The sequence below is a fragment of the Salminus brasiliensis genome, chromosome 1 (genome assembly GCF_030463535.1).
Source record: "Salminus brasiliensis chromosome 1, fSalBra1.hap2, whole genome shotgun sequence".
Classification (NCBI taxonomy): Eukaryota; Metazoa; Chordata; class Actinopteri; order Characiformes; family Bryconidae; genus Salminus; species Salminus brasiliensis.
This window is the reverse complement of record NC_132878.1, coordinates 27,593,373-27,608,260: the sequence shown is the minus strand read 5'-3', so window position 1 is coordinate 27,608,260 and position 14,888 is coordinate 27,593,373. Positions and strand designations below refer to the sequence as shown.

General features: G+C 39.2%; 1 protein-coding gene across 1 annotated transcript in view; it reads left to right on the top strand.

Annotated features, from left to right (window-relative positions):
* gpr83 (G protein-coupled receptor 83) overlaps positions 1-14,228 on the top strand; it is a 15,433-nt gene extending 1,205 nt beyond the window's left edge. Inside the window, 4 exon segments of the mRNA XM_072679869.1 lie at positions 561-686; positions 914-959; positions 962-1,046; positions 10,088-14,228. Coding sequence (XP_072535970.1) covers positions 561-686; positions 914-959; positions 962-1,046; positions 10,088-10,565 — 735 coding nt within the window. The 3' untranslated portion in view covers positions 10,566-14,228.
* The last annotated feature ends 660 nt before the right edge of the window (positions 14,229-14,888 follow it).

Genomic DNA, 14,888 nt, shown 5'->3' with positions numbered 1-14,888 from the left:
TTAAAAGAAATGATTGGGGTCCAGAGGACAGGTTTTTATCTCACATCCTGTCGCACATTCTTATTTTGCCCTTTGCCCATTTTATGGCACTAATTAGCCATAACATAAAAGCCATTAAAACAGCTCTGACCCGACGAGGCATGCACGCCACGAGAGAAGGCACCAAGACGTTGGCAGCAGATCCTTTGATTCCTGTAAATTTTGGGGTGGCAGGCCTCCATGAATCACATCGCAGCCTTGGGATGCCTAATTACTGACTGCTGCATATTGGGAATTTGCCATTATGGAGATGCTCTGGCCCAGTTGTCACAATTTGTCTCTTGTCAAAATCAGATTCTCATGCTGTTCCATTTTCCTCCTTCAACACAAAATAGCTTAAATAACTGACTGTCGCTTGGCTGCCTATATATGTAGATATTACCCTTAACAGTGCCATTATAACCAGATAATCAGTTCACTTCACCTGTGGCTGATAAGTGTACATCAATTTTCCTTGCATATATGTGTGTATAACTTCCCACTTGTATACCTAACATGTGCATGTGTGTGTGTTTCTACAGGTACGTTTTGTGTACAGTACATGGGTATTTGGCAAGGCTATGTGCCATGTGAGCCGCTTTGCCCAGTACTGCTCGGTGCACGTGTCTGTGCTCACACTGGTCGCTATTGCCATAGACAGACACCAGGTGAGTGCACTCAGGTTGAGGTGGACACACTCTCAACCTAGCAGCAACACTGACATTTGTAAAAAATAAATAAATAAAAAGCAGTCGCTGTGCCACTCATACCAGCATCACATACATCACCATGTCAGGGTCACTGCAATGAATGCACTCCATGAGTCACCATCTATCTATATCTATGTTGGTTATGGAGCACATTTGATTGTTGATTGGTGTATTTTTTTCATCAGGTGGTGATACACCCGATGAAGCCGAGAATGTCATGGCTGCAGGGCATGGTTGGGTCGCAGTGATCTGGGTGATGGCCACTTGTTTCTCTCTGCCACACGCCATTTACCAAACACTGTTACGCTTTGAGTTTGGGTAAGTAACACTTTTAACAAACTCAGGTTTTTTAATTTAATGTAGAAAAATAACACATAACAGGTTCATTAAAAATGTAATCAGTGTTGTGAGTTTGGTTGAGGATAATTACGAGATGCAACATTGGTTTGAGTTTGGGTGAGGATAATTTAAAAATGCAGACACTGGTTTGAGTTTGGCTGAGGATTAATAAGAAATACAAACACTAGTTTGAGTTTGGGTGAGGATATTTAAAAATGCAGACACTGGTTTGAGTTTGGCTGAGGATTATTAAGAAATACAAACACTGGTTTGAGTTTGGGTGAGGATAACTTAAAAATATTAAACACTGGTCTACTAAGTATTAAATACTAAACACACATCTTTGAAAAAAATAACAGAAAATGAATAACTGTAATAAAATGACTGTGGTTTTTATTTTTCCACAGCATTATTACACTGTAATAATTATTACTAATTATTACATTATTATCACTGCTCACTCTCACTGTAATTACCTTTCTTCCCCCCCCCCTCTTTCTCTCTCTCTCTCTCTCTCTCTCTCATTGCTTATCTGCTCATTCTCTATCCATTCTTTTTAACACAGATATACTGATTTAATAAAAAAAATGGGGTAGACAGAGTGTATGGTGTGAGAGCGAGTGCTGTGTGAAGTGACTATTGAGCATTTTTCCATTTTCCTTTTTTTTTTTGGTGTCTGGGCTTGCTTTTCTACTTAAGTAGAAAAATAGTAGTGTCAATAGAACTCTTCAGTTTTCATTGAGAGCGCTCATCTGAGGAGTGCCCCAACCCCTCTTACTCCATCATGGGGTGTGATGTGAATAATGTCTTTCTCTTGTAGTTGAGGATGTACTACTAGCTGTAGTTGAGCTGTCACTAGAAGAATGGATGTTAGGGTAATGATTTCAAATGTAGCCTTCACTCAAAATGATGCTATAGTATGTGAGCGCTCTCAGTTTGCCAGAATCTCTGATCATTTCTTTAAATGATTTTCAAAGGCTAATTAGAGTCATTTAGAAGGCGCATGCTAATGTTTTATAGAATAATTTTGGCCATAAGAGACTGATCTGCCCACTTAGGACATATTTGACTGAGGAAGCAGGACCTAGCATTTCAAACACAAGCAGAGATGTGAGGCGACTGGTGTCAGAGGGTCAGAGTGCAGAACTGTGGATGCTGTTGCTAATGACAGTGGCGAAGAAGATGGAGTGAACAGAGCAGAGACTGTTGAGACAAATGGGCATCAGATTCCTTCAGGGGACGGTGAGGAGGATAGTGATGATACTTCACGTGTGCATGTAGCTGTTGATAGCAACTAGTAGTGAGTCTGCAGCATCTGTAGAAATTTCAGTGGTGCAGGGTGCGGAGGATAGGGGGTCTTTCTAACAAACTCAGGTTTTTAATTTAATGTAGAAAAAATAACACATAACAGGTTCATTAAAATGCAATCAGTGTTTTGAGTTTGGTTGAGGATAATTACGAGATGCAAACATTGGTTTGAGTTTGGGTGAGGATAATTTAAAAATGCAGACACTGGTTTGAGTTTGGCTGAGGATTATTAAGAAATGCAGGCACTGGTTTGAGTTTGTCTGAGGATTATTAAGAAATACAAACACTGGTTTGAGTTTGGGTAAGGATAATTTAAAAATGCAGACCCTGGTTTGAGTTTGGGTGAAGATAATTAAAAATGCAGACACTGGTTTGAGTTTGGGTGAAAAACAAACAAATTGGTTTGCTATTTCAAGCCATAACATCACATGGTTATGGTGTGGGCAGAGAATGTATGGCTAAGAGGGAGGGAACTGTGAGGATGTAGGCAGTTTCTACATTGAATTAGAAGACCAGACTCCTCTTGACAAATGGAGATAAGACTTAGATCTATTCCCTAGTTAGAGAGAGGAGACAGGGTGGTGGTGGGTTACAGAAGCTTCATCATTCATTCCTAATGGCTTGTGTAAGTGGGTGACTTAGAGAGATTGGCCTTTATTTTTTTTCTCCTACCCAATTGATCTCTCTGTTCAAATCCAATAAGGCCCTCATTCATAAAGCTTCTCAGGGTACTGATCGAGAATCTACCCTTGTCAAGTCTGTCATCAGCACTCTGATTTACCCTCCGAACAACACATTCAATTCAGCTCAATTAAATTAAAAATTAATTTATATAATGCCTTTCACAACAAATGTTGTCACAAAGCGTTTTACAGCGATCCAGGTCCATGCCTCTTACGAGCAAGCACCATAATGGAGGTGGTAGCAACAGTGGCACTGTCGCTACCTGCAACAATAAGTAGATGTTAGTGGGTAAGAGTGTGATACAAAAAGTGCTGCAAAGGAGGTGTTTCAAAAGTTCTTTAGTAAAGGCAATTGTTCTATACAGAACCATGATAACTCAAAGACAATTGACAAGTGTTTAAATGTAGAAGTCCTTTTTTCTTTGGTGCCTGGGCTTGCTTTTCTACTTAAGTAGAAAAATAGTAGTGTCAACAGAACTCTTCAGTTTTCATTGAGAGCGCTCATCTGAGGAGTGCCCCAACCCCTCTTACTCCATCATGGGGTGTGTCGTGAATAATGCCTTTCTCTTGCAGTTGAGGATGTACTACTAGCTGTAGTTGAGCTGTCACTAGAAGAATGGATGTTAGGGTAATGATTTCAAATGTAGCCTTCACTCAAAATGATGCTATAGTATGTGAGCGCTCTCAGTTTTCCAGAATCTCTGATCATTTCTTTAAATGATTTTCAAAGGCTATTTAGAGTCATTTAGAAGGCGCATGCTAATGTTTTATAGAATAATTTTGGCCATAAGAGACTGATCTGCCCACTTAGGACATATTTGACTGAGGAAGCAGGACCTAGCATTTCAAACACAAGCAGAGATGTGAGGCGACTGGTGTCAGAGGGTCAGAGTGCAGAACTGTGGATGCTGTTGCTAATGACAGTGGCGAAGAAGATGGAATGAACAGAGCAGAGACTGTTGAGACGAATGGGCATCAGATTCCTTCAGGGGACGGTGAGGAGGATAGTGATGATACTTCACATGTGCATGTAGCTGTTGATAGCAACTAGTAGTGAGTCTGCAGCATCTGTAGAAATTTCAGTGGTGCAGGGTGCGGAGGATAAGGAGTCTTTCTCACACAATTCTGACTTGGCATCTCAGGCTGGAGAGGAACAACAGCTTTTTTTTACTTTTACCTTTTCTTTCTCAAACAGAAATAATTTGCAAAGTAAAAAAGGAAAAATATTTAAGAATAGTGTTTGTCTAGAATATCCTGCCCTGTGTTTGTATCTTTGGATTTATTAATAGCTCATTCATGACTTTTCTGTTTATTTCTTGTTCCTGGTCATCCTATTCTTTTTTTTACTTTAAGCTGTTCCAAGCACATTCCCCAGTGAGCTGTTTTTCTCAGAATGTGTCTAAAATAAGAGAGCTTCAGTTTGCTTATCTGGGCTTCCAGTGAGAGCTAAAAAGGCTTTTAGTCTTGAATGACAAATTGTTGGACCAATATTGCAAATAGTCCAACAAATAGTGTTGAAACAGCAAATCAAGGTCAAAGCTGTTGGTAGACAGAGTTTGAGGTTTGAGATCTGCCTTGGTTTTGGGGGGAATTTTATTAAGTAAGCTGTACACAGGTGTCTCTTGCCCCATGAAAATGTAATTTAACATGGGTAGAGGTGTTTGGCCATTGGCTGTATATATGAGTGGCCTACGCAGATTATGTGTTTGTGTTTATGGACATTAGAGTAGATGTACAGGAGCCTGAGGACAATCTACAGACATACAGTGATGCTTCTTCTGCAAAGGAGCCCCCACAGCTCCATCTGGGCTAATGGCAGAGTAAGACTGGTCTCAAAGTGATTCACCGGGCTTGGCAGAGGTTGTTAGAACAAACTGGCAGGGTGCTCAAAGACCAGCATTATAGAAATGGTTACTGCCACATGTGTCCTATAGTTAATAATTAACAACCTAGCAGCATCCACCATGTGGCAACCTGTGCTGAATGCCCCAGTGGGTATACTGGGAGAGGTTCAGAGGAGGCCGGTGGCCTATTTCTGGTCAGGTCAGCAATGTCTCGTCAACCTGGAGAGTGGAGTTGTGATGGAGGAATGCTGCACACATTGCTCAGTGAAGCTGGACATATACAGTGTGAGCAACATCTTTTTGTTCCCAACACAGACAGACTAGAACTTTTATATTTCTAAGACTTCTCTGCATCAGTGCTCAAAAGCATGAAAGCAGCATATGCATGAGGAGGGCATAAAATCGACAACATGGGTTAGTGAAACTTTTAGAACTCAATCAACTGCCAGTCCCCAAAAGGACAGGAGACCTTCAGTGTCAATACACAGGGCTATAACCACAAAACAGCACATTGGAAATTCTATCCAGGGGGAGTAAAATTTGCTTCTGTAATAGAGTTAATATTATATGGCTAATAAAATATTGAGTTTTAGCTAAATTACTTGGTTAAGTACTTAAGGGTTACAAACATTTGTTAAACATTGTTTATTATTTTCTAAGAGTGGTTAAAATAGTTTTAGGGAGCTTTTTTTCTGTTCTCTCTGCCATGCCACTGTTAGGTGAAAGAAGAGCTCTGATATGGTTGGAGTGTAAATGCTGTAATTCATTATTTATGTGTCACAAGTCATTTCATGTTGAGACAAAGCTTTAATATATTGCTCTAATACAGTAAGGAAAATAAGTATTTGAACACCCTGCGACTTTGCAAGTTCTCCCACTTAGAAATCATGGAGTGGTCTGAAATTTTCATCTTAGTTGCATGTCCACTGTGAGAGACATATTTGGGTGTTACTGCTGCAATAAGTATTTGAACATCTGCCAATCAGCAAAAATCCTGGCCCTCAAAGACCTGTTAGTCCTCCTCTAAAAGGTCCACCTCCACTCCACTTATTATTCTAAATTAGAAGCACCTGTTTGAGGTCGTTAGCTGCATACAGACACCTGTCCACCCTACACAATCAGTAAGACTCCAACTACTAACATGGCTAAGACCAAAGAGCTGTCCAAAGACACCAAAGACAAAATTGTAGACCTCCACAAGGCTGGAAAGGTCTACGGGGCAATTGCCAAGCAGCTTGGTGAAAAAAGATCAACTGTTGGAGCAATTATTAGAAAATGGAAGAAGCAAAACATGACTGTCAATCTCCCTCAGACTGGGGCTCCATGCAAGATCTCACCTCATGGTTTATCAATGATGATGATAAGAAAGGTGAGGAATCAGCCCAGAACTACACGGGAGGAGCTGGTCAATGACCTGAAGAGAGCTATCACCACTGTTTCCAAGCTTACTGTGGGTAATACACTAAGACATGATAGTTTAAAGTCATGCATGGCACGGAAGGTTCCCCTGCTTAAATCAGCACACGTCCAGGCCCGTCTTAAGTTTGCCCATGGCCATTTGAATGATCCAGAGGAGTCATGGGAGAAAGTTCTGTGGTCAGATGAGACCAAAATAGAACTTTTTGGTCTTAATTCCACTTGCCGTGTTTGGAGGACGAAGAATAATGAGTGCCATCCCAAAAACACCATCCCTACTGTGAAGCATGGGGGTGGAAGCATCATGCTTTGGGGGTACTGTATTAAGGAGATTATGTCTCTCACAATGGACATGCACCTAAGATGAAAATTTCAGACCCCTCTATGATTTCTAAGAGGGAGAACTTGCAAAGTCACAGGGTGTTCAAATACTTATTTTCCTCACTGTAGGTCACATAAATGTGTTGTGTTTTGGTCAGTGTATCATATTGTTTATAAATGCTAACTTTGTAGACCCATTGTTCACACACATGCTTCAGGTAACTGAGCTGTGGGAAATGATGCTCGTCCTTGCCTTGAGTTGGATTAAACTGCTCATTTCTTCTTATTTTATTTTCATATGCTCAGCTCATATAGTCTGCAGCCATCTGTTGTGAAGATTAATACATTTTAAAAATCCTTTCATCTATGTTGCTCCCTAGTCTGTTCCGTCTGGATGTGCAGTGCATGTTGCTGCTAATAGCCACGCGGCATTGAACATTTTTGTACTTGTTCTGCAAGACGTTCATTCTGTTGTGCATTGTAAGGAAAAAAAAAGAGTAAGAGCACTGAGATCTCTAAAGCTCTGAAGTCTGAATCTGTTGCAACTGTTGCAATTCATTTCAGAAAAAAAGTGGAAAGCAAGCCTTTGTCTGACTGTCTGACTGAAACGATGAATGAACAGTTACAGTTCTAACCTGACACTGGAGAACATCTTTTCATAAACTGCTCACTTCTGAATGCCATATTTGGTGTTTTTATACACCAAATATGGACTTTGTTTGGAGCTTGGTATGATTTTGACTTACTGAATTATTGAATACAGTGGGGGGAAAAAGTAGTCAGTCACCAATTGTGCAAGTTCTCCCACTTAAAAAGATGAGAGAGGCCTGTAATTGACATCATAGGTAGACCTCAACTATGAGAGACAAAATGAGAAAAAAAATCTGGAAAGTACATTGTCTGATTTTTAAAGAATTTATTTGCAAATGATGGTGGAAAATAAGTATTTGGTCAATAACAAAAGTTCATCTCAATACTTTGTTATATATCCTTTGTTGGCAATGACAGAGGTCAAACGTTTTCTGTAAGTCTTCACAAGGTTGGCACACACTGTTGCTGGTATGTTGGCCCATTCCTCCATGCAGATCTCCTCTAGAGCAGTGATGTTTTGGGGCTGTCGGCAGGCAACACAGACTTTCAACTCCCTCCAAAGGTTTTCAATGGGGTTGAGATCCAGAACCTTGAAATGCTTTTTACGAAGCCACTCCTTTGTTGCCCTGGCAGTGTGCTTGGGATCATTGTCATGCTGAAAGACCCAGCCACGTTTCATCTTCAGTGCCCTTGCTGATGGAAGGAGGTTTGCACTCAAAATCTCACAATACATGGCCCCCTTCATTCTTTCATGTACACGTCCTCGTCCTAGTCCCTTTGCAGAGAAACATCCCCAAAGCATGATGTTGCCACCCCCATGCTTCACAGTTGGTATGGTGTTCTTCAACTCAGCATTTACTCTCTTCCAAACACAACGAGTGTTTGTACCAAACAGTTCTACTTTGGTTTCATCTGACCATAAGACATTCTCCCAATACTCTTCCGGAACATCCCAATGCTCTCTAGCAAACTTCAGATGCGCCGGATATGTACTGGCTTAAGCAGGGGAACACGTCTGGCACTGCAAGATCTGAGTCCCTGGCGGCATAGTGTGTTACTGACGGTAGCCTTTGTAACATTGGTCCCAGCTTTCTGCAGGTCATTCATTAGGCCCCCCGTGTGGTTCTGGGATTTTTGCTCACCGTTCTTGTGATCATTTTGACCCCACAGGCTGAGATCTTGCGTGGAGCCCCTGATCGAGGGAGATTAGCAGTGGTCTTCCATTTTCTGATTATTGCTCCCACAGTAGATTTTTTCACACCAAACTGCTTGCCTATTGCAGATTCAGTCTTCCCAGCCTGGTGCAGGTCTACAATTTTGTTTCTGGTGTCCTTCGACAGCTCTTTGGTCTTCACCATAGTGGAGTTTGGAGTGTGACTGTTTGAGTTTGTGGGCAGGTGTCTTTTATACTGTTAACGAGTTTAAACAGGTGTCATTAATACAGGTAATGAGTGAAGGACAGAGAAGCCTCTTAAAGAAGTTACAAGTCTGAGACAGCCAGAAATCTTGCTTGTTTGTAGGTGACCAAATACTTATTTTCCACAATTATTTGCAAATAAATTCTTTAAAAATCAGACAATGTGATTTTCAGAATTTTTTTTCTTATGCTGTCTCTCATAGTTGAGGCCACCTATGATGTCAATTACAGGCCTCTCTTATTTTTTGAAGTGGGAGAACTTGCACAATTGGTGACTGACTAAATACTTTTTTCCCCACTGTATATATATATTGAATCCAAGAAACACTTTCTCACAGTGATTCAAATGTAGTCAAGCCAAACTGGTCATATGGTTAATAATGAGGCACAAAATAGGTGGACAAAGCTTTACTTAATCTGATATAAAGCTGGAAAGTGGAAATGCACAATGCACGTTTGATGAATGACAGGATAGCATTTTAAAATATACGTGGTGTTGCTCAAGCACTGTTAGGTATGGAAAACTGGGGTTTTGGTACTGTGGTGTGTGGTGTGATGTCCTTCCAATCACGACCTATGACAGCTCTTTCGCTCTTTCGCTCTTTCTCTCTCTCTCTCTCTCTCTCTCTCTCTCTCTCTCTCTCTCTCTCTCTGTGTTTGTGTTATGCATGGTCCCATGGCCCTGTGTATTGGGGCAGTGTGTGTGTATTGATCTTTATTTGTGTCAAAAACAGAAAAAAAACATCAACAACAAAAAGGGAGATACAAGATTGTTTTCTGACAGTAACAATAGCCTGCTTCGCCAGTGGTCACAGGCAGCAGGGAGGAGAAAGCTGCTGTGAATATTGATTGAGATGCTGGAGATTCAACCGTGGCAGGCTTGAGCAACAGCGGTATAGCCAATCTATCACTACAGCTATTGTTTCATTCGCTCATGTCACACTGCTTTAGCAATTTCTCAAGCTTTTATTGGCAGTTGTCTATTTTTATTTGTTTTTATTTATTTTATTATATTATATATATATTTATATATATATATTTATTTTCTTTTTTCTCTATTTTTTTATTTAGTTTTTTACCTTTCAATCCCTGTTTATCTCACTGTACCTGCATTATCCTGACTACATTGTTAATCACCCTTAATTTATATTTGAGTGAAAATATGGGTTGACTGATTGACTGCCAGGTGACAATGCCCCCATGATGCCTAGCCTGAGTATGAGTGATCATTTGATGCAATGAAAAAGCATATTCTGATTAATATTATCAATACATTTAACTTTTATATGGTCAAGCATTTTAAAATTAAGATAAAATGAAGGTGACATTTATTCATACTTCATGTTCAGTGTGTAACCCCAACCAAACACAAGCTAATAAAGGTATTTGTAAAATTAATTAATTAATGTATCATTTCCCACATTTCTTTCCCTCTCTTAGTGACCAAAAAGTGAGAATGGTTTGCCTTCCCAATTTCCCCCAGCCAGCTGATCTCTTCTGGAAGTACCTGGACTTCACCACCTTCATTCTGCTCTTCGTGTTGCCCCTGATGATAATCTCTGTGGCGTACATTGTTGTGGCAAAGAAAGTATGGATGCGTAATGCCATTGGCGACGTGACGCTGGCCCAGAGCACAGCGCACCGGCGGAGGAAGAAGATGACGATGAAAATGCTGATGGCGGTGGTGATGGTGTTTGCTGTCTGCTGGTTCCCACTCAACTGCTACGTTGTGCTGCTGTCCAGCAAGGTCATCCAGGCCAATAACGGTCTCTACTTCACCTTTCACTGGCTGGCCATGAGCTCCACCTGCTACAATCCTTTCATCTACTGCTGGCTCAATCACAACTTCAGGGCTGAGCTCAGGTCGCTCCCTTTTATCGGACGCAGGGGCAAAGTCGTTGCCCAGCCGGGAACCTGAAGAGGATGTTGCCTGATTTAAATTTGCTTCTTACTCTTCAACTGTGTCACATTTGACCAACAGCACAGCACATATTACACTGACAGCCTTTCTTCAAAATCTCTTAGCACTATCGCTGGAAACACACTACCTAAACAGCTGAGACAAAACCCAAAACTTTGTTTGAGATTAGCTCAACCACTGACATACTTTCCCTCTCATTCTGTTCTTCCCGATCTCTTAATTTTTACCCTCCATATTTCTTTTGACTTCTCAGATATTCCTAGGCACAATTCTTTCAAAACTACAGTATTCACATCTATTCAAAGCAGTTCTTTTCAGTGCAGTTCTGAAGGAACCTTTACACCACTTTATTGCTATACAGTCATCTGCAAAGGTTCGGACACCAGTGTCAATAAACGAACACACTGCTGCACAATTTTATGTATGGTTACTGTTAATGAACTGAATTTAACAGATACATCTGAACCAGCTAACTGGAGAACATGAGGAAACGATTCACTGAACTAAGGACTGTTTTTGTTTTCAATGCACAATACATTCAACTGTCCAATGCAGGGAACTTGGTCTAGAACAGTAGAGCATCTAATTTGTGAAATGGCCCCTGTTTCAGTGGTTACTTGATACTTAGAGCACTTAAGCTGGTCTAAAAGACTTCACATCTTCTGTTTACTTTTTCAGCTTCGAGCGAGCAACGTCTTGCAGTGCAAATGCTACTAACCAAATGAACATTTTACAGTGTTGCTCAAATGTGAGCTTGTTTATGTTTTACATGACACAGTAAACAAAAAATAAACAAGCAAACAAGAAAAGTCAAAACTGTGATTGTGCAGTGGGGAATTATAGCAAAGCCCCTTTTAATTTGTTTAACGTACAGATATGTTACTTATATCAAAACAAACAGCAAGAGAATAGGTGCTAAAATTACCATAGCAATCAATGATATGTCAATAAATAATCAGCACAAAATAAGGTGTACAGTGGGGACTGAGCCAACGTGAACAGTGGCATCTGTGTCACACATTCAGCATGCCAGCACTATTTGTGCTGCTCATGTTGTAAAAATGAATTAGAACCTTTATATACACAGATCAGCCATAACATTGAAATGTCAGGTGAAGTGAAGAGCTTACACCATTACAATGATACATGTCAAGTGGTGGAATATTAGCAAGTACTACTATTCTTTTCACACCATCCCTCCATTTCCAAAGGCTCAAAAGTAATTGGACCAACTAACATAAGTATCAGGATTATTTCAGTCAATGACTGACTGAAGTCTGGAAGCCATGGACATCAATAACGTTTCCCAGTTTATTGCCAGCTGCTCACGTCCATGCCATAACGGTGTCTCCTCCATGTTTGACAGATGATGTTGTATGATTCAGATCATCCTTTTCTTTTCCGTACTTCAGATCATCTTGGTTTTGCCTGTCTATAGAATCTATTTCCACAACTGGACAGGCTTAGATGGTTTCTGTCTTTATCTGAACTTATGAAAATTAGTCACTCTTCAAATTCATATTGACAGCAAGTAAACAGCCAGTTGTTAAAGATGATGAAAAATCAACAGTAAAAAAACGCCATGTGTTATTGTGTTACTCACACAGCAAATTTGCCAGTCAGTACTAAATACCACTGAGTAACAGTGTTGATTTAATATTGGCAAAATCTAATATGTATATAAACACCATTCTACACCACAAATAATGAATTTTACAGAAATCTCTGGCATGTTAAACATTTGACACTACATGTTACATTGAACTGGCATTTTAGTTGCATTAGTTAAACATCATCCTCATTTGATCACAACAAGTGAGTTCTAGCTGATATCCTGGACTTTGAAGGGCACATAATGAAAATAATAATTTTGTGTATTGTCAGCAGATTGCATAAAACCTCCTATATGCCTGTGCTATTTCAGAAAACAACACGTTCATAGGTCAGTACACGCAGAACCATTCTCCTCATTTCTTTACTATTGTCCACACACATTTAACATCTACATGTTAAACGTGTATGTGTGTGTTTGGATCTTTGTCATGTTAAATTTAAACATTTTCTGATGTGTAAAGGAGAAGGAGAATTCTGTTGATATAATGGTCAGCTTCTGTGATTGAATATGCTCAATTTTGTCATGAATTTATAGGACAAAATGTTCTAATGATGTGTTAAATGATGTAGAATATATCATCCCCATCTGACCCAAATCTTGTATCCCTAAAATGACGACTTTACAGAAGAAAAAAAAAACCTTCTTAACTCTTAATGGAAGTCAATGCAAAAATACTTGATACTAAGTCATTGTTGAGCATTTCTACCTCCCTGTGAAATCTTGACAGAATCTGAAGCCAGATTAAGTAATGTCAAAGAGTACAAAACCAGCAGGTCTGTTTGTGAATATGTGGGACTATGTGCAACATCCACAGCAAGGTTGTATTGGTTAACTGGATTCAAGAATATTTCATGTGCTTGGCTGTGTTGTGTCTCTGAGCAGTAATAAGGCTTTGCCAGAAAATGATCAATTCATGCTGGCCCACTGAGAAAAGGAGTATTGGCAAGTTGTGCAATGTCTAGGGAGTGTAGAGGATTAGCAACATATTTTGAGCTCCACAGTTGCCAGGTAGGATTCTATTGATTTGAACATGTGTGTTCAGAAGTTTATAATTGAGGAGTGACATAGTTTTTGTTTTGCCTAACAATTGCTTTTATTTGAGAGTATTTAAATGTATAGTGCTAGAGCCATGTAGAAATTGTCTTCTTCATGCTTTGACTATGAATGTGTTCTTTTATAGCTGTCACTTAGTTGCACTAGCTTTACATGTAGCTTTACATATATACATTTCTAGAAATAAAAAAAACTGTAACACACACCTCAGTTTATATCACAATACCTACATTTAGAGTGTTATTAATATTAACCCTAATGAGAGACCGTAACACACACCTCAGTTTATATCACAATACCTACATTTAGAGTGTTATTAATATTCAACCCTAATGAGAGACCGTAACACACACCTCAGTTTATATCACAATACCTACATTTAGAGTGTTATTAATATTCAACCCTAATGAGAGATCGTAACACACACCTCAGTTTATATCACAATACTTACATTTAGAGTGTTATTAATATTCAACACTAATGAGAGACCGTAACACATACCTCAGTTTATATCACAATACCTACATTCAGAGTGTTATTAATATTCAATCCTAATGAGAGACTGTAACACACACCTCAGTTTATATCACAATACCTCAATACAATATATTTGTGGGCATAGCCTTTTTTAATTGCTCTGTACATCATAGAGAATTAACAACAGTTGAAACAAGACATTTGCATTTGGAGGCCGTTGCTGCTATTGCCTTGATAAACACTTTAAACGTGTTTGTGTGTGTTTAGCTCCTTGTCATATTCAATTGAAACTATGTAAAGTGGTCAGTTATTAATTGACATTATGGTTGTGGTTATGAATGGTTGTGAATTACATTGTTTATGATTATTGTAAATATTGTGTTGTGTGCTTTTGGTTCCATGTTGAGATTAATGGGGGGGATAGGATATTTTCTATATAATGCATAAATATATTCTGCTACAATCTAAGCACATGAAGTTGTATACTTGTGTTGTTTGTGTTCAATTTCTGTATTTCTCAATAAAAACATTTTCTTCAGTTTGAAGAGATAATAAATTCTAATAAATCAAATCACTCCCATGAGTTACTTCTATTTCTATTTCAAATACTACACATAAATCCTCTACTAATAAATAATAATTAAATAATAATAATTAAAATACAACCTAAGATGCTATTAGTATTATATATTTGTACACACCTATTACAATATATAACCATATATCTAAAATGAAGACAGGCATATCAGAATATTATGACCGCTCCTTGTTTGGAATGAACTTAGTCCATCATATCAGCTCCACTTACCTTGTAGGAGCACTGTGTTGTTCTGTAATGGACTGGAGTCCATTTGTTTCCCTGCATACTTTGTTAGCCTCCTTTCACCCTATTCCCCCATGGTCAGGACCACACAGGCTCAGTCCACAGATCAGTCCACCAATCACATATACAGTGAGGAAAATCAGGATTTGAACACCCTGCGACTTTGCAAGTTCTCCCACTTAGAAATCATGGAGGGGTCTGAAATTTTCATCTTAGGTGCATGTCCACTGTGAGAGACATAATCTAAAAAAAATCCAGAAATCACAATGTATGATTTTTTAATCATTTATTTGTGTGTTACGGCTGCAAATAATTATTTGAACACCTGTGAAAATCAATGTGTTTGGTACAG